Source organism: Myodes glareolus, chromosome 8 (genome assembly GCF_982192425.1).
Source record: "Myodes glareolus chromosome 8, mMyoGla1.1, whole genome shotgun sequence".
Classification (NCBI taxonomy): Eukaryota; Metazoa; Chordata; class Mammalia; order Rodentia; family Cricetidae; genus Myodes; species Myodes glareolus.
In genome coordinates, this window is record NC_142033.1 from 71,256,976 (window position 1) to 71,277,807 (window position 20,832).

Below are 20,832 nucleotides of genomic sequence, written 5' to 3' on the forward strand. Positions count from 1 at the left end.
GGCAATTCTGTGAGTAGAAGGCTGCAACTTACAGACATGATAGTGGGACATGCACAACCTTCTAAGAAACCAGAGATAAGATGTTCTTGGTAACCTCCAAAATAAGCCCATATTATTCTTCTTTACCTCTTCTCTTTCTTCTTTCATTTATTTAACCTTGTTTCTCTTGTCTTCCTTTAATTTGCCTATCTCCGTCCTTTACCTTATTCACTTACTATTTCCACACTTAGCCTAAATAACTGTTAACTTCAAAATATGTTCCATAATAGCCCGCCATTTTCAGTTTCAAGGCCACTGATGATGTATTAGTGGCTACAATTGATTTTAAGTGTGTGTCTATATCTAGTATGATTTGATGCTGCTGATACAGCACTTAAGAAACAGAAGCAATATCCAAACCAATGAATGTGCTAATAGCAACAAACACACACACAAGAATTGTGAAAAGGGGGACTCAGCTTTATTCCTTCCTATTGACCCTCTTAGCTCTCCTTTCTAGCCCATCCCCATTCCTTTGTGTCAGCCTATTTACCCAGAAACACTTTCTACCTGAGATACCCAGGGGCTACATATGGAGGACTGAGACTCAACTTTCATTCTCCTTCCAGTCATCTATTACCAACTCTTCTGGCTTAACCCTAATCCTATGGCAGCCTGCTTGCAGCTGCCCCTCTTACTTTAACTCCATCCTATGGAGACTCCAGCTCTTAGGACAGACCCAGGGTCCCCCAGCCCTTTCATCCCCAACTGTCCAGACATATTCTTTGTCTTACTGCAGTCTACGCCTTCTACCACACATCCAACTCCCCAGGATCCTGCTTCTTGGTGTGGACAGGATCCTCCAGTTCTGTATTCAAAAACAAAGATTTCATTCTCCTGAGGAAAAAGGGATCTGCAAACCAAACGCATTTTTTAAAATGCTAAATTCCAGCTGCTTCCTGCTCATCCTTTGGAGGACAACACTAGTGTACAGGTTCCATCACAATAGCAGCAAACCTAGACAGAAAGAAAGACAGCAGCCAAGAGGAGAGTTGCAAAGGAGTCTCCATGATGGCAGAACAGACAAACCCAGGAAACACTGGCCAAATAGAGCAGAGCTGGAGAACTTCAGGGTAGTAACTGCCAGAGGAAATAGACCAATAATGGGTAAAAGAACTAGCACTCATGTTTAAGAGGTCAGAAATAGCCCACAATTATAGGTTAAAAAAAAAACCCACAAAACCAAACCAAACAAACAAACAAATAAACAACTCTCTATTAAAAAAAGAAAGAAAAAAGTATACAAAGAATATAATCATACGTAAGCAACCATTACTATTGGATTGGGCATGATAAAGCACATAGTCAATACAGATAGGACAACTGTAAAAAGATAGTAAGGTTAGAGCTAAGTTCATCCAATAAATGTAAATTTTAAAAATCCAAATCCAGCAAAATAAGCACTATTGAGTTTGCCTCTGACACAGGACCAGTACAAATAGGAAAGAATGGTACTCTGTTTGTAGGGCCCAGCAGAAGAATGAACAGATCTCTTACAAGTCAAAGGTTCATGAAGGAGGTAGTAACTACTCTATTAAAAAAAAGAAAGGTAAGTGTTACTTACTCAAATGGCATCTATATCATGAAAAGATCAAGAACCAACCACTATGTGTATCTATCTCTGAGCTCTGACAGCAACTATCACAGAGAATTCTGAGAGTATTACATTCTGCTCATTCCAGCAGCTATTTAGAAGCTTCCACCCAAGAGAGCAGGAATAACAGTGACAGCAATAGCAGCTCCCTCAACAAGCAAGTAAGTTTAGTTATGCTAACTCCTTAGACACATCATCTCCTTTCCTCATTTGAAACTTCCACGAAATCATCTTAGTAAACATCACACAGGTATTAACAGGAAACCACTGTACTTCAAGAGGAAAAAAAAACCCCCAAAAAAACAAAACCCCATTTAAATAACACTTATACACCCAGCTCTGAAGTGGGCAAACACAGCAGAGTCACAAGAGCTTGATAGCATATAGCCTAACCAAGATAAAGCAAGTCCCAGGTTTGAGGGAGAAACTCAGCCTCAAAAAGAATAGTGAGGGAGTGATAGACAGGGATACCTAGCATCTTCTCCTGGTCTCCATGCACACACACACGCCCATGCAGTCACACACACATGAACATATACTTACATACAAACAAATTATCTTTTAAAAAAGATTTTAAAAAGACAGAAGCTGGAGAAATAGCTCAGGAGTTAAGAGCACCGGCTGTTCTTCCATAGGACCCAGGTTCTTTTTGCAACAACAACATGGTGGCTCACGATCATCTGTAACTTTAATTCCAGGGTATCCAACACCCTCTCCTAGCTTCTGAGAACACTAAGGATGTACATGGTACATAGACAAAACACCCATACACATAAAATAAATAATTTTAAAATAAACCATTTATTAAAAGGATTAAAAACAATATCAAGAACCTGGCAACCCACAAATGTGCAACAAAATCTTTGCACTATAAACAAAAGGGAAGCTCTGGTGGCTTTATAGCATCCATACCCACAAGGCCACTCTTTCCTATGTAGTCTCTTTCCTCAGCTAGCCCAAGTGGTCAATCCAATGCACCAAAATCCATCCACTCTGGGAAAATGCCTTTGAATTTGCATCTATAAACTATCTCTCTTGATGTTCTTAAGATGTCTCTAAGTGAAGCAAACATGACTCCAGAAGCAATCTCAAAAGATTGTCCCCCCAGAGGCCATCACCCCCACAAGACTCATTCCTAATGGCAACAACCATACCTTAATTTCATTGTCATTTGCAAAATTTCCAAAAGAAGCCATAATTTTGGGAACAGCTGCAGCCAAGGTCTCCTGAACTGATTCCTCAGGTCTCTTGCTTGTTCGGGTCAGGCACGGAAGAAGGTTCACTAGGTAAGGCCTGTATGTGCAAGAGGAATAATCATCATTTTCAGGTATCCTCCATTAAGAAACATATGCTCATGTTCCCTGTTAGGGAAAACACAGTTTTGGTTTTTCTTTTTTTCTTTTCTTTTTTTTTTTTTCAAGACAAGGTTTCTCTGTAGCTCTGAAGCCTGTCCTGGAACTAGCTCTTGTAAAACAGGCTGGCCTCGAACTCCTAGAGATCCACCTGCCTCTGCCTCCCGAGTGCTGGGATTAAAGATGTGCACCACCAGCGCCCAGCAAAACCCAGTTTTGTAGGTAAATTGGTCCTCAATGAAGAACACAATGCTCAACCACAAGCACAGGAGGCATAAGTGCTAATGAATTTCAACTGTCCTTCACCTCTCCCATAGATTACAAAAGACATTAAAAGGTTAGGTTTAAGGGCAAACAAGATGATTTAGTGGGTAAAGGCACCTTATGACAAGTCTGAAGACCTAAGTTTGATTCCTAGGAACCATAAAAAAAAAAAGAGAGAGAGAGAGAGAATCAACTCCTGTAAGTTGTCCACTAACTTCACTCATGTGATATGGCGCACACACAGACACACAAACAAAATGTAATTTTAAAGGTTGGGTTTAAATATTATTTGTAGCAAATCATAACTTAAATTGTATTTTAAATAGATTTTAAAAATACCACTTTAGGGCTGGAGAGATGGCTCAGTGGTTAAGTACAGTGTCTGCTCTTCCAGTGGACCCAGGTTCAATTCCCAGCACGCACATGGCAGTTCACAACTGTCTGTAACTCTAGTCCCAGGGGATCTGACACCCTCACACCAATGCACATAAAATAAAGTTAAATAAATTAAAAAAAAATACTACTTTAAAAAAAATTGAGGGAACAAAAGAGGGAGCTTATACAGCAAGCACAGGAGATGAGTTTGATCCCTAGCATCCGCAAAAAGATTAGACATAATAATGGTGCTCACTTGTACTCCCTGCACTAGCAAGTCAGAAACAAATGAATCCCTGAGGTTAATGGTCTGTCAGTCTAGCCTCATCAGCAGATCCCAGAACAGTCAAAGACTGTCTCAAAAAACAAGCTGGACAACACTCAGGAAGGAATGACACCTCTAACCTCTCTACACACAAGCACTGGCACACACCCTTAAACAATAACATTTTTAAAGAAAATAAAATGCAGACATCATTTTACTGAAAAAGTCATATTTAAAAACTACTGTGGGTGCCAAGGTGATGGTGGCACATGCCTTTAATTCCAGCACTCAGGAGGCAGAGGCAGGTGGATCTCTGTGAGTTCGAGGACAACCTGAGAGAGTTCCAGGACAGTCAGGTGTTAAACAGAGAAACCCTGACTTGAAAAGTCAAAAAAACAAACCAGCAACAAACAAAAAAAACCCTACTGTGGGATAACTATTTCCTCCATATTTGATATAACGATCATTATCATAAAGCAGAGCAGCAGTGATGGCTTACAGGAACAAGTTAGAACAACACACATGACAGCAAAATAAAGAGAACTACAGACCAGTTACCTAGGTCTTTGGCAATGGAGCTGTTACCATGCCCTTTTGGAGAAGAGAAGGTCACAAGGCCCTCAAAATTCTAATCACCTTTGTGCCACAGGTATACATAACCTTAGAAGTACTAAGGAATGTAAAAGGCAAACTTATTGGAGGTGAAACATTCAATGGCATAGCTGGACTTGATGGGACTTTTCTTTGGCAAGCCAACTCCTTTTGATTAGAAATCTATACAAGTCTCTTTTATGCTTCCTAGGAAAGATGCACAATCTCTAGGGGGGGAAGTATTCAAATTAAATGAGATCTTCAATCAACAATCTAGCCCTTAGAAAGAAAAACATGTATAGAATAAGAGGACTGTAAAAAAGAGACATGGTTAACATTGGGGTATCTGCTATAAGCTCCTCTTATGTAGCAAGCAGGCTACATAAGATGTACAGCCATCTTTATGAGTCAAATATCTGTGACATCTTGAAATAATTAGACAAAAAGGCTAGAAAGCCTGCATAAGGAGGTGACAATTTTTCTGAAATGTGAAGCCATCATGAGGGAAAAAAAAATGGATTTGTTTGGAGAATTAACATCAGTCATGAGTCAATATAACATGTATGAGGTGATGAGCCAGCAGAGGGTTGGCAGAGGCTAGAATGTCCCTTGTCTTGAGTGAGATGTCTGACTGTCTGAACAGCACTAGGAATAATTAAGAGGGTTTAAGAAAGGAAATGACAGGACAGTCAACACTTTTGAACATCCCTTTGCTGTGTTATAAACCTGGGATGTACTGTCTCAAAAATATTACAATTTTCAAAGTAAAGTCACTTGATCTGGAAATGTGGCTTGGTGGCAAAGTGAACACTTAAGCATACCTGAGACCTATTCTCAGCACCAAAGCAAACACAAAAATACATATATAAGCACAGTAAAAAAAAAAGGTTCTATAAAAAGAAACTTTCATGTGGCCACATAAAATTCAACCTCAACTGAACACATCATTGTTGCTTGTAAATGAAATATTTAGAGCACTCTACCAGTTTCTCGTGGATAGAACCAAGGGTCTTTGGGACACAGGCACTACATTTTGTCAGTTGAGGAGTAAAGGAAGGAACTGAATAAAACTACAGCCTCGTTTTGTTACTCAAACCAACACACCAAATGGGTGGGCTGAACATGAGACTCAGTGATAAAGCAATTGTCTAGCATGCCTGAGACCCTGGATTATAACAGGGGTTAGGAAATCAACAAGTTAAAATTTTATGTACAGTTCAAATAATTTGTCCAATTCCAATGTGCTACACTGTGGTAGTTTGAATGTAATTGGTTCCCATAAGCTCATAGGAAATGACACTCTTAGAAGGTATGGTCTTATTGAAGTAGATGTAGCATTGTTGGAAGAAGTGTGCCGTTGTGGGGGTGAGTTTTGAGGTCTCACATATGCTCAAGCCACATCCAGTGTCTCAGTTGACCTCCTGTTGTCTTCAGATCAAGATGTAGAATTCTCAACACCATGTCTGTCTACAAGCTACCATGTCACACCATGTTGTTAATGGACTAAATCTCTGAACTATAAATATAGTTCACACCAACTAAATATTTTCCTTTGTAGGAGTTGCTGTGTTCATGATGTATACAGAAATTAAAAAGTAAATGTATATAGAAATTACAGAACATTCACAGTAATACAAAGCCTAACTAAGACATACACAAATACTTATTTTTTGATAACTGCTATACTTGCTGTTGCTGAGATCAGATCTAGTTTTCAATCATTTGGCAAGTAACTTTAACCAATACATTGTGTGGACACTGTATTCAGGTTGAACATCCAGCACAGAATAGGATAGCGAGACAATGTTACTCTGAGGAAGATATCCCATAAGTTTCTTGGAAAATGATGGAACAAGAAAGAAGCACATTAATAGAGTATATGTGAAAATTCCTGATAGAGATGGGTGTTAGAAAAGAAATATAAGAAAGGAATACTGACAGCAACTAGAAAGGGCAAAACAGACAACTTAGAGTGAACAAGAATGATCTCTAATGGGTGGACGTCTGCACTGGGACAAGACTAGCAGGACTAGCCATCTACCAAACAAATCTTAAAAATAATACAGAGGTACAACTTACCTGCACTTTTGAGGTCGAACCAGGTGAGCCAGCTCAGCAAACCTCCACAGGGCTGCACGCAAACTTCGAGGAGCACCATTCTGAGTGGGGTTTACAAGGATGTGTTACATTTAACAGTTACAAGCACTTCCTACAGCTAGGTGTATGGTATTGGAGCTGCTTGCAGCCTCTTTTGGAGAGTTATTAAACAAACTCCTTCACTGTTAATTCTCAGAGAAAAGCCCAATTAAATGTGTAAAATAGCTGGTAACTATTTCAAAGATTTTTGAGGTCCAGAGGGCTTCACTTAGAAAAATAAAGTTTATTTAAAAAGGAAAGTTGCCAGGGGCTGAAGAGATAGCTCAGGGGTTAAGAGCACTTGCTGCTCTTGCAGAGGACTTCAATGGGCACTGCACACACATGGTACAGAGATATACATGCAGGCAAAACTCATACCCAAAAAATAAAATAAATCTTTTAACAAGTTGAGTTAAAACTTTAAAGTTTCCATTTTACCTAATAAAAATGAGGCACACGTTTTTAAAGAAAACTGAAGTCCACTTCACCAAATGGCATTTCCTTCTAATAGTTTTGTTTAATAATTTGCAAGATAAAAAAATCATAATGTACTCAACAGTGAAAAGAGTATGATCTTTGTAATAATGCAGAGCAAAGACCCACCTTTTTAATTTCCTTATAGAGTTCTAGCTGTAGCCTTGGAAGATTAGAATCCATCAATGCCTGTAAATAGATGGAAGAGATTTGTTATAGAAGATACATTCTACCCATAGTTCTTTTTGTTAGGAAAAAGGTAAATATACACAGAAATTACAGAACATTCTAAATTCAGGTCTTTACTAGGATAAAAATAGAAGAAAAAATAATTTAACATTTATAATAATCAAATACTATATAACATCAAATTAAGATTAACTGTAAGCTCTCATAGTAAACATTCAGTCTTCACTAATTCACCTGGACAACTCAAGTAAGAAGGGTATGGGGACTGCACTTACAGGATCTGAGCCCGTTTGTCTAGCAGGTAGCATGTGACAACAGTATCATCTTTTTTGAAGTTCTGAACCACCAAAATGCTGAGGATACTCACAGTCCCCACTCCCTGACCACCCCAGGTCTCAGTGTCAGCTAGGAAGTCTAACAGTCCTTACAGCTCATTTCTTGATCTTCCCTGCTCACTTCTGAGCTAAATCACAAATAAGGTCTATGAATCCAATTTCAAGTCACAATCAAGGCTAATGGCATAAAGTCCACATTAGAGAAGGGCTCCCTACTCGTGTCCCTAACTTACTCTTCTAAAATGGTATGTCAAAATTCTGGAGAGAAGGTGACCCAGCTCTCCTTTTCAGTCACACGCAGCACCTGCCATCTAGAGACCAAGAAGAAACGGTCAGCTCTAACTATTAACCTGACATAACCTAGAATTACGTGAAAACAGTCTCAATAGATACTGTCTAGAGCAGGTTGTCTTGTGGGCATATTTGTTAGGGACTGTCTTGATTGTCTTAGTTGATGTGTGATGGCCCAGGCAGATAACGCGTAGCATTATCTGCCTGGGTTTGGACCCTGGACTGATTGAAAGAAAAGAAAGTTAGCTGACTATTAGGCACCCATACACTTATTGTCTCTCCGTCTTGACTGTGGCTGTGACCAACTGCTTCAAGTTCCAGTTGCTTTGACTTCACTGTAATGATGGACTATGACCTGAAGTTCTATGTCAAATCCTTCTTCCCTTCCTTCTTCCCTTTTTTTGTCAGGATATTTTATCACAGCACAACAGAAATGAAACTAGGACACAGGGATCATGCACTGGGCCCATGAACTTCAAAGTCAAAGCAGAGGTACAATCTGGAAAACTGACACAGGAGAATAACATTCCACCAACCTTTTTTAAAAAATTAATTTTATGTGGGCCAAAGTGTATGTATGTGCACAGTGTGTGTATAGGAGCATGCAGAAATCAGAAAAAGGCACAGGAACCCTGAAACTTGGGTTACAATAATTGTGAGCCACCTCATGGGTACTGGGAACTGAACTCAGGTTTCTGCAAAAGCAGTAATCTCTCTTAAGAAGTGAACCGTCTCTCCGGCCCCACTAGCAAATTTTAAATCTTGATTTGGCTGCTATATTTTGAACAAAAGCAGCAAATCAAGCTGACAAACATACTATAAGACTACTTTTCAAATAAAATTAAAAGTACATCAAAGCCTGTTTTAGCTACATAAATGTTTTGTGAAACAAAACCTACCTCATTCTTTATAGAGAAAACCAAAACGTTCAAGTCTCCTAAGGGCAGAGCATGACCCTTCCCTAGGGACCTCGTGGGGTGATGATATAGCTTATCACAGCGTTCTCTCCCACAATCTCCAGCCTGCCTCCACACATGGTTGACAAACAAAGCCCATAGCCCAATCACCTACCTCATAGCCTGGCACCATCCTAGCTCATGCCCTCCTCTCAGCGGGGGTCTCTCGTTCCACCCCCAATCAGGACTGGCTTCTACACAAAGCCAATGACCTGCAGGGAGCTCTCATTTTCTACCAAGACACAAACCACCTGAACTGACCCTCAAGGCACCCCATTCTCCACATTATAAGAAGGACCTACCCTGCTCTTTGATCCAAACTTCCATGCAGGAGGTACAGTAGGTAGGTCTTTCCTGCTTCAGGAGACAACTTTAATATATTTTCAACACAAAAGGCAGGTAATACCTGTCCATTTTCTGGGCTAGAGACTCGTCTTTATAATACACACATAGCAATTCTTATAAGACAAAAGTCCTGGACTGACTACTAGGTGACCATTTCTTCATTTCTATGCATTCCCTGCTCCTGGCCTGAAGCCATCCCATTCTCCCACTTCGCCTTGCCTTTCCTCTACCACAGTGAATGTACCTAGCTGGATCCTGGTCCACCTTAGTGGCTTACCCTGTAGACTGCAGCAGTTAAAGAGCAGAGGCAGAAACATGAAAGACTGGCCTGACTCTCACTCAAGACTAGGCTATGAAAAGATGGAATCTGCGCCATCAGAGACTAGAAACCACAAAGAAACAGAAAGGAATTAGAGATAGGCAGCCAAAGATCTAGAACATGAAGCTGCAACCTAGAGCATTGGTCTGTGGCCTCAAGCACACACCAAGTTTTCATGACCAGAAGCAGCTTCAGTAAAAAGCAACCACAGAATACAGGTTTGAGCCAGGCAGTGGTGATGCACGCCTTTAATCCTAGCATTCAGGAGGCACATGCAGACGAATCTCTGAGTTCGAGGTCAGCCTGATCTATAGAACAAGTTCCCAGGATGACCAGAGCTACATAGAGAAACCTTATGTTGAAAAACAAACAAACAAAGACAATGATGATAGGTTTGAAATGCTGCTTGCAGGTGAAATAGCTAGGTTCTGGGCAATATAGAGTTACAATGCTCTCCTTGCCCTTATTAATGCTCACTTGCCAATCAAAGCAACTGTATTCTCTCTCTCTGGCTTTTTGTTGCTGAAGATGAAGATCAAGAAATGTCAAAGAAAGCCTGATCTGATCCGACCTAAATGAAAGCAAGAGTGTCTGGGATTGGAAAAGAACTGAAAGAAGACATACGTGATCCATGTGAAGGTCACCAAAGTACCAAGTATATAAAATAGGCATCCAGTCATTGGGCTAACATGGAAGATGAGACACAAATACAGGCACTGCACTGGCTGGGATTTTGTCAATTTGACACAAGCTAGAGTTCACCAGGAGGAAGAACCTCAATTGAGAAAAATGTCTCCATCAGATTGCCTGGAGGCAAATCTGAAGAGCATTTTCTTGATTAATGATCGATGTTGACTGGCCCTATCCACTGTAGGCAATGTTACCCCTGGGTAAACAATGCTGGATTATATGAGGAGCAAGCCAGTAAGCTCGCTCCTCCAGGGCCCTGCTTGAGTTCCTGTGATAGCTTTCCTTCAAAATGACTGTGAGCTGTATAATGAAAAAAGCCCTTTCATCCCCAAGTTGCTTTTGATCATGGTGTTTTACCACATCAATAGAAAACAAACTAAGGCTGGATGGTGGTGGTGCACACCTTTAATCCCAGCACTTAGGAGGCAGAGGCAGGCAGATCTGTGAGTTCAAAGTCAACCTGGTCTACAGAGTTCCAGGACAGCCAAGGCTACACAGAGAAACCCTGTCTAGAAAAAAACAAAAAAGAAAGGAAAGAAGAAAAGAGGGAGGGAAGTAGGGAGGTAGAGCTAGAGAGAGAAACAAAGCAAGCAAATTAAGATAGGCACTATGTGCAGATACTGGGAAGTGACAAGAGCAACCTCCCAAAGGCTGCCTCACTCCAACCATTTCTCAACCTCAAAGAGACAGCTGGAAACCTGAGCACCAGAGAAGTCAGTTCTGACCACAGAGTATGCTAACCAAGAGACTATGGCCTGGTCATAGAGAAAGAATTTCTTCGGAAAGGGGATCCATGGATCCATTAACAGAAAGTGGAAAGCAACAAAGAACTGACATGTCACGCTTTGCCTTCTAACTGGGCAGGAATGAGAATTCCATTACTAACAGGAATATGTCTCTCCAAATGAACACATCAACATGCTCACATATAAACCATACAGACAAATTCCACATTATAACTGAGAACACTTAGGTTCACAGAAATAAAGTACACACCAACCAAGCTGTTCAGTTACTCAGTGGCAGGAATCAAGAACTGCAGCAGACCATCTAAAAACAAGTTCCTCGACAAAGAAGTCATCCTGAGGAAGGCTGGACCCATGAAGGACAGGAGGGCAATTGTGTGGCTAGTACAAACTATAGCGCTTTAAAACCAAGACACGGGGAGGAAACTGGAAGGACTGTTCTGCTTTAACACACTAACGGAGGAAATAACCATTTTTAGGTGAGTTTCTGGTCCCCCAAACTGAGGAAAACAGCCCTCAAGGAGAGAGGGAAGAGATGATGCCTCTAAATTTCAGGACTGACATGATAACAAGGGGGGGAAGGGGCAGGGGGGATGTGAAGGCCTAAGAAAAAAAAGATTCTTGCACAGGATAATGAGATACACATTCTCCTTAGCCACAACTTTCAGAAACAATTTAGGAAGAAGTGTTGAGAACTATGTAACAGATCCTACCTCCATTGTAGTCAACTTGAGGTAGAAATGATACTCTGAACTAGTGATAGACTAGTTCAGAAGCCCTGTTCATAAACTCAAGGACATATTGAAGAAGGCAACCAGGACAGATGTCAGACTCCTAAGAGGAATATGTTAAAATGATAAAAACAAAACTGATTTTGTAAAACATTAAGAATGGGAACAGAAACCAGGCATGATAGTGTACACATTTATTCCCAGCATTCAGAGTATAGAAGCAGGGAGATCTCTATGAACTCAAGGGCATAATGAGTTCCCAGCTAGCCAAGGCTACATAGTGAGACCCTATCTCAAAACAAAACAACAACAACAAAAGGAAAAATAACAAGGAAAGGGAAGGAGGATTTTTAGCTTGCATCACAATGGAAAACAGAACACAGGAAGAGATTGCAGCTGCAGTGATCTAAACTAAGCATTAGGAAACACTGATATAGTAATAGGGGCCTGGCCTTTCCTCCCTTCTTCTGGCGCTGCCACTGAGTGGCTAGAGCTTCCTGGCTTCATTATCATGACTGGGTTCTCCTTTTTCCCTATTCAGGTCCTGCTAACTCCAATTAACCTAACTTGAGAAGTTTCATCTTTACCAGCAACTAGTACTGTCTGACCTCTGTTAGGAAGGGCAGGGAATAGAGAAGGAAGGAATGCAAGACTTCACTTGCCCAGTGATTTGAGGTTCTCCAAGCAATGCCCAAACAAAAATGATAGCCCTCACAGACATTTCCCTTAAGAAACAGGCAACCAATGGCCACACAGACGTCCTTCAGAATTGACCTATGCACTATAAGGTGAAAAAAAAAAAAGAAAGAAAGAAAAAAAAAACCAGTTCCTGCTGTTGGAATACATTTAGCTGCTCATGGGCAAATACCCCCCAGCCTTCCAAACCACATGTCCAAAATGGAAGATATGTAGATATCCTGAGGACACTTCACTCAAAGCAAGAGGATGCTCACTGAAAGCTTATTCTCTTAACCTGCAACAACACAGGCTCACATATCCACAGGGCTCTTACTTTGATGACTTTGTTGAGGCACTCATCAGCTACCATCCTGACGTCTGACTCCGCATCGTCACTGCATAGCAGAAACAGCTCCATAGCAATGCCCAAGAGTTTCTGAAATTCTGGAGAATTTCTAAGTAAAAGAGAGAGAGAGATTATCACAGGCATAAGGGAACTAGGAGATCTGATGGTAAAATGCAATGAGGGATCTAAATGGAATTTTGAAACAATAAAGAACATCACATAAACCGGGCAGTGGTGGCACACACCTTTAATCCCAGCACTCGGGATGCAGAGGCAGGCGGACTTCTGTGAGTTGGAGGCCAGGTTCCAGAACAGCTAGGGCTGTTACATAGAGAAACCCTGTCACAACAACAACAACAATAATAATAATAATAATAATGGCTATCTGCATAAAGATGGACTGTAGTGAGCAGCATATACTAATTCCCCCTTTTCTTTGTAAGATTTCTTTTAAACACCTTTAAAAAATACTGTCTAAGGTTCTCAAATCCCAGGTAGCCATGTGGTTTGCAAAAAGGTTGATTTTACTGTTAGATAATATCCTTGATGCCTTAAAACACCAGTAAGCCAATATATCTCCTTCATTTCTTTTCAACCTCACTTTCAATGTGCTTCAAGGTACAACCACATTTCACTAGACTCCACAAGTTCACGAGGCTTTTCTATTGCAAGAAACAGAATACTGGTGCCACAAAAACTAGAATCTGGGTACTATTTGTGAACTGTTTTAATAAGTTCAGTTGAGAGCATTTGTTTGATATGTCATGATCAAAGCTAAGCCCAGGCATGAAGAGAAGCTGGTGGACCATGTGAGCAGAACTCTGAAGTACCTTAAACCTGTAACACAAGCCATATTCTGAAAGTAATCCTGATGACGAAGGAACGGGGTGTGCTATTACTAAAACATCAAAAGTATACTCTTGTCTCAGGATCTTAATCTAAAGGACCCTGATCTATATCCTCATTCTCTTTCACCTCTAAGCAAGCACAAAGTTCTAGCACACGCCTTTAATCCCAGCACCAGGGAAGCAGAGGTAAGGGAATCTCTGTGAGTTCTAGGCCAGCTAGAGCTACACAATGAGACTCTATCACAAAAGGAACAGAAAAACATCCATAAACCTAAGAGAAAGAAAAAGGTGTCAGAAATGCTTAATATATACAGAGCAAAGAGTAAGACATGGCACTCAGCAATATTGTAAGACTTTAGGAACTAAGGAGAAAAAGGTTGATGCTAGAGACTTTTCCTCAGACATCAGCCTTAGCAGTGCCAAAAACAGAAAGCTAATGACAGCTACAAGAGTGAATTCAGGTTTCCTTCTAGTAACATTGAAGTAAAAAGAAATAGGTAAGGTTAATTATCTAACAAACCTATCCAAAATATCATTTCAAAATGTGGTCAGAAGGTAACATGACAGCAGACCTGATGACCTGACTCAATATTCACAATCTACATCACAAAAAGAACCAATCAGAGGAGAGGGTGCCTGAATCGGCCGTGGCCCATGACCATACTGATGTATATTTTGCTTATCACCATAGATCCTTCATCTGGCGAAGGACGGCGATACAGTCGGAGACCCACATCGGAGCACCGTACTGAGCCCCCCGAGGTCCAAATGAGGAGCAGAAGGAGGAAGAACATGAAAAACGAAATCAGTACTGCGAGGGATGCTATCACCCACTGATACAAGGGAACGGATCTGATGAGAGTTTAACAAGGCCAGTTGGACTGGGACTGAACGAGGACGTGATCTAACCAGATTCTCGGAATTTGGCCGGATTCTCTGACTGTGGCTGGCCCGAAGTCTTTCTGAAAAGCCATTGACTATGACACTGGGACCTGTTTCCTCTACATATACTGGATTTTGGGGATCCAGTCTGTTTGGACACTCACCTTCCTGGACCTGGAGGGAGGGGGAAGGAACTGGAACTTCCCACAGGGCAGGAAACCCTGACTGCCCTGGGGGACGAAGAGGGAGGAGGAGGGGGAGTGGGGGGAGTGGGAGGGTGTTGGGAGGGGGGGGCGGAAATGGAAACTTTTATAATTTAATAAAATTTACTTAAAAAAAAAAAACAAAACAAAAAGAACCAATCCCTGAAATTTGGTCTCTGACCTCCACACAAGTGCTGTGCCACATGCATACACACACAATACACACAAAATTAACCAATCAATGTAATAAATAATAAAGAAATTAGGGATTGTGTTGTATAGCAAGCTCTTTACGACTCAGGAAATTCTGAAGGAAGGTTTATTAAGACTCAGGAAGTGGCTAGGCATAGTGGCACATGTCTTTAATTCCAGCATTCAGGAGACAGAAGTAGAAGGTCTATATAGCAAGTTGAAGAACTACCAAACTACATAAAGAGACCCTGTCTCAAAACAAAAAAACAAAACAAAACAAAAAACAACTCCCAACAAAAAGACCCAGGAAATAAGCAACTCACACATCTCAGGAAAACCCCGAAACTTACCAGATTCATAATGACCCTCTGTCCCCGGTATCCTGGCTAGTTTTATGTAAGCTTGACACAAGCTAGAATCATTTGGAAAGAGGGACTTTAATTGGAAAAAATGCCCCCACCAGTTTGGCCTATAGCACATTTTGATTAATGATTCATGTGGGAGGGCCTATGCGGTTTTTTTTGTTTGGGTTTTTTGTTTGTTTGTTTGTTTGTGTAACTGGTTTTTCAAAACAGGGATTCTTTGTGTAGCCCTGGCTGCTGTCCTGAAACTTTGTAGACCAGACTGGCCTCAAGTTTACAAAGATCAGCCTGCCTCTGCCTCCCGAGGGCTGAGATTAAAGGTGTGCACTACCAGCGCCCAGCTTAGGACAGCCTAGTTTGTTGTGCGTGGTGCCACCCCTGGACTGGTGGTCCTGGGTGCTGTAAGAACGCAAGCAAAACTCCTCCATGGCATCTGTATCAGTTTCTGCCCTTACTTCCCTCAGCGATGGACTGTGATTTAGAAGTAGAAACTGAAATAAACCATTCCCTCTCCAGACTGCTTTCAGTCACAGTGTTTATCACAGCAATAGAAACCCTAAAAAAGATACCAGGTTTACAAAGCAGTGAGGACTGTTGAGGGGAGAGACTCCTGAAATGTTGAAGTCTACGTGGTACAGAAAGTTCCAGGCTTTCAGCTGTAGTGAGCTGTGAGTGTCACCCAGGCCGAGGGTGGGCTTTTGGGGATGTACTGCCTTCTGAGTCATCCACACTTGTAAGTTACTACTCACCTTTAGCACTGTAAGTAACCCATGTACACTCGCTGATTCACCAAGTTGGGTTTTGGGGTATCAGTACTTTGATCTGTTATTGCTTCCCTATGGATTGAGTAAACATTTATCCACATCTCCCCAAGAACAGTGTCACAGAACAGGTTGCTATATACATGATTACATCTGTAATCCCAGTACTTAAAGAGGCAGAAGCAAAAAGATTACCACTAGTTCTAGATAAGTACATAGTGAGATCTTATTTCCAAAGAGGAGAGAGGGAGGGAGGGGGATGGTGTAGAAAGGAAGAGAGAGAGGGAAAGAGGGAGAGAGGGAAAAAGGAGAAAGGAAGTCTCTTACATTTGCCAGCATAGATGCTATTTCCACTTCTTTTCAATCCTTTGTGTAGATCCAGATTTTCCTATCTGCCTGAAACACTTTCTTTAAAATGTCTTAAACTCATTGCTTATCAGACACAAGATATTCCTGTGGTATGAATCAAAGCCTATTTCACCTTTTCATTTGACAGACATTTTTACTGGGAAGAGTAGGCCTTACAGATTGCACTTCCCTAGATTCTGGCAGGCATCTCCTATGAGAAGTCAGCTGCCACCTTACTTTAGTTCAGGCTCAGTCTTTCTCCTGTCTTGTTTCTACTTCCCAATCTTTTGTTTCTTGAATACATAAAATAGTTACACTGTTTAATGTTTCTGTGAGGTAACCTAGTTTAATTTCTGGTTCAATGATGACTAATTGTTCTTGTTACAAATTGTAACATCCTACACTTTTTTGCATTTTTGGTTGATTTTGGGTGGGGTCAGATTTTGGTTTTAAGCCAGTATGGCCCATGTGTCTTACCTCTGACAAAAACTCTAGTGAGTTTGTTTGCCAACTTGTAAGGTGACAATGTCCTATTTTGTTTTCATCACTGTTCCAGCTGCTAAAGCAAAATCTCACAGACTAGATGGCTGAAAGCACAGCACATGTCTCCAGTGCTGGGAACTGGAGTCCAGGCTGGTGCACAAGTAGAGGACTGAGAGAGGAGGGTACAGAGGTGCCCTACCCTACCTTCTGAATATCTACTATCTAGCAAGTCAGAAAACATATTTTCTTGAGTTCTGCAAGCTACCCTAGCAAACTAAAAACTACTGAACCTAAAGAGGAAGGTCAGACCAATCTCATTATTAGTCACTCAATGGCCTCCCACAGGTCTGTGACTGGTATTTGAAGAGTAGTTTATGAGACAAAGTGGTATAACTTTGTAGGATGTGGCATTAACCCCAAGAAGACAGAGTAAGCACTGAATTCACCTACTAAAATGTATAGTTGGTCTCAGTTACAGAATGGGGGATTAAGTCTTCAACACAGAGACTGGGATGGAAGCTGAGGCATTCAGTCCACAACTAATAAAGATGAACTTTTAGACTGGGCAGTGATGGTACACACTAATCCCAGCACTTGGGAGATATAGGTAGGTGGATCCCAGTGAGTTCGAGGCAAGCCTGGTCCAAAATCAAGTTCCAGGACAGCCAGGATTGTTACATGGAGAAACCCTGTCTCAAAAAACAAAACAAAACAAAACAAAACAAAAAACAAAAAACAAAAAAAAAAAGAAAGAAAAAGAAACAAACAAAAAGATAAAATTTTAACATAGGAAACCCAAAATAAATACTGAGTCCAACCTAATTCCCTTCTTTGTCTTTCTTTCTTTCTTTTTTTTTTGAGAAGAGTTCATGATTTTATAAAGTCTAGGCTAGCCTCTAACTCATGAACCTCATGTCTCTGTCTAAGTAGCCAAGTCAAATTTCTTTCTTGAAATACTTGTCATTTTCTTTTATCTATTTGCTTATTAGGATAATGGTCTTTCTATAATGATTCACAATATAAACTATTAAGCCTCATTTATACATTGTCAATACCTTCCCCAAGCTGAATTTATTTACCATTTAAGGTGGATTTTAATATTTAAGCTATATACTAAAGTCAGGTGTCCTTGCTAGCTTTCTGTCAACTTGACACAAGCTAAAGTCATCTGAGAGGAGGGAACCTCAATTGTGAAAATGCCTCCATAAAATGGGGCTATAGGCAAAGAAATCTGTAGGGTATTTTCTTAATTATTGATTGATGTTGGAGGGTCTAGCCCACTGTTGTTAGAAACACCCCTGGTCTTGGGATTCTGGCGTCTATACAAAAGCAGGCTGATCAAGCCATGAGGAACAAGCCAGTAAGGAGCACCTTCCATGGCCTCTGTATCAGCTCCAACCTCCAGGTTCCTGTCCTGACTTCCATCACTGATAGACTTTTAAAGGACACATAAATCAAAGCTGCTTTTGGTCATGATGTTTCGTCATAAGAACAGAAACTCTGAGATATCAGGTCCATAATCTGAGCACCCATAAGGTGGAAGCAGGAGGATCAGGAATTCAAGGTCATCCTTTGCCATATAGTGAGTTTGAGGCTATCCTGGGCTAAATTATTAGACCTTGTCTCAAAAAAAAAAAAAAGTAGGGGGCTCAGGGGACAAGAGCACTTGCTGCTCTTGCAGAGGACCTAGGTTTGGTTCCCAACAACCACACAACAACTTACAACCATCTTTTTTTTTTTTTTTTTTAGTAAATTTTATTAAATTATAAAAGTTTCCATTTCCGCCCCCCCTCCCAACACCCTCCCACTCCCCCCACTCCCCCCCTCCTTCCCCTCCGTCCCCCAGGGCAGTCAGGGTTTCCTGCCCTGTGGGAAGCTCCAGCTCCCTCCCCCTCCCTCCAGGTCCAGGAAGGCGAGCGTCCAAACAGACTGGATCCCCAAAATCCAGCATATGCAGAGGAAACAGGTCCCAGTGTCATAGTCAATGGCTTTTCAGAAAGACCCAGAGAATCATTAGATCTTACTATGAAAGTTTATATGCCACAAAGTTGGAAAATGTAAAAGAAATGGACATTTTTTTAGATAAATACCATATACCAAAGTTGAACCAAGAACAGGTGAACAATCTAAATAGACCTGTTAGTCGCGAAGAGTTAGAAGCTGTTATCAAAAATCTCCCTACCAAAAAAAGCCCAGGACCAGATGGTTTCAATGCAGAATTCTACCAGAACTTCCAGGAAGAGCTAATACCTATACTCCTTAACGTATTCCACAATATAGAAACAGAAGAGTCACTGCCTAACTCCATTTATGAAGCTACAGTTACCCTAATACCAAAACCACACAAAGACACAACCAAGAAAGAGAATTACAGGCCAATCTCACTCATGAACATCGACGCGAAAATTCTCAATAAAATACTGGCAAACCGAATCCAAGAGCACATTAGAAAAATTATCCATTATGATCAAGTCGGCTTCATTCCAGAGATGCAGGGCTGGTTCAACATACGCAAATCTATCAATGTAATCCATCATATAAATAAACTGAAAGAAAAAAACCATATGATCATCTCACTAGATGCTGAAAAAGCATTTGACAAAATTCAACACCCATTTATGATAAAGGTGTTGGAGAGACTGGGGATACAAGGATCATACCTAAATATAATAAAAGCAATATACAGCAAGCCGACAGCTAACATCAAACTGAATGGAGAGAAACTCAAAGCCTTTCCACTAAAATCAGGAACGCGACAAGGCTGTCCACTCTCTCCATACCTCTTCAATATAGTGCTTGAAGTTCTAGCAATAGCAATAAGACAACATAAGGGGATCACGGGGATTCGAATTGGAAAGGATGAAGTTAAACTTTCGTTATTTGCTGACGATATGATAGTGTACATAAGCGACCCCAAAAACTCTACCAAAGAACTCCTACAGCTGATAAACACCTTTAGTAATGTGGCAGGATACAAGATCAACTCCAAAAAATCAGTGGCCCTCCTATACACAAAGGATAAAGAAGCAGAGAGGGAAATCAGAGAAGCATCACCTTTCATGATAGCCACAAACAGCATAAAATATCTTGGGGTTACTCTAACCAAGGAAGTGAAAGACCTATTTGACAAAAACTTTAAGTCTTTGAAGAAAGAAATTGAGGAGGATACCAGAAAATGGAAAGACCTCCCCTGCTCTTGGATTGGGAGAATCAACATAGTAAAAATGGCAATTCTACCAAAAGCAATCTATAGATTCAATGCAATCCCCATCAAAATCCCATCAAACTTCTTCACAGACCTTGAGAGAACAATAATCAAGTTTATATGGCAAAACAAAAAACCCAGGATAGCCAAAACAATCTTATACAATAAAAGAACTTCTGGAGGCATTACCATCCCTGACTTCAAACTCTATTATAGAGCTACAGTATTGAAAACAGCTTGGTATTGGCATAAGAACAGGGAAGTCGACCTATGGAATCGAATAGAAGACCCAGATATTAACCCACAAACTTATGAACACCTAATTTTCGACAAGGGAGCTAAAGGTATACAATGGAAGAAGGAAAGCATCTTTAACAAATGGTGCTGGCATAACTGGATGTCAACCTGTAAAAAAATGAAAGTAGATCCATATCTATCACCATGCACAAAAATCAAGTCCAAATGGATTAAAGACATCAACATTAATCCGTCCACTTTGAACCTGATAGAAGAGAAAGTGGGAAGTAGTCTACAAGATTTAGGCACAGGAGGCCTCTTCCTAAGTAGGACCCCAGCAGCACAGACAATAAGAGAAACAATGAATAAATGGGATCTACTGAAACTGGGAAGCTTCTGTAAAGCAAAGGACACTGTCAGTAGGACAAAAAGGCTGCCTTCTGACTGGGAGAAGATCTTCACCAACCCCTCATCAGACAAAGGTCTGATCTCCAAAATATATAAAGAACTCAAGAAACTAGGCACTAAAACTCTAATTAACCCAATTAAAAAATGGGGTACTGAACTTAACAGAGAATTCACAACAGATGAACTT

General features: G+C 40.7%; 1 protein-coding gene across 4 annotated transcripts in view; it reads right to left on the minus strand.

Annotated features, from left to right (window-relative positions):
• The window catches only part of Htt (huntingtin), a 153,257-nt gene that overhangs the window by 117,624 nt on the left and 14,801 nt on the right, over positions 1-20,832 (minus strand). For all 4 annotated transcript variants that reach the window (XM_085691996.2, XM_085691995.2, XM_085691997.2 and 1 more), the window contains exons 3-6: positions 12,705-12,825; positions 7,220-7,279; positions 6,560-6,639; positions 2,788-2,926 (exon numbers count right to left, since the gene is read on the minus strand). In XM_085691996.2, the coding sequence (XP_085548122.2) occupies positions 2,788-2,926; positions 6,560-6,639; positions 7,220-7,279; positions 12,705-12,825 (400 nt within the window). The remainder of the gene's footprint in view (positions 1-2,787; positions 2,927-6,559; positions 6,640-7,219; positions 7,280-12,704; positions 12,826-20,832) is intronic.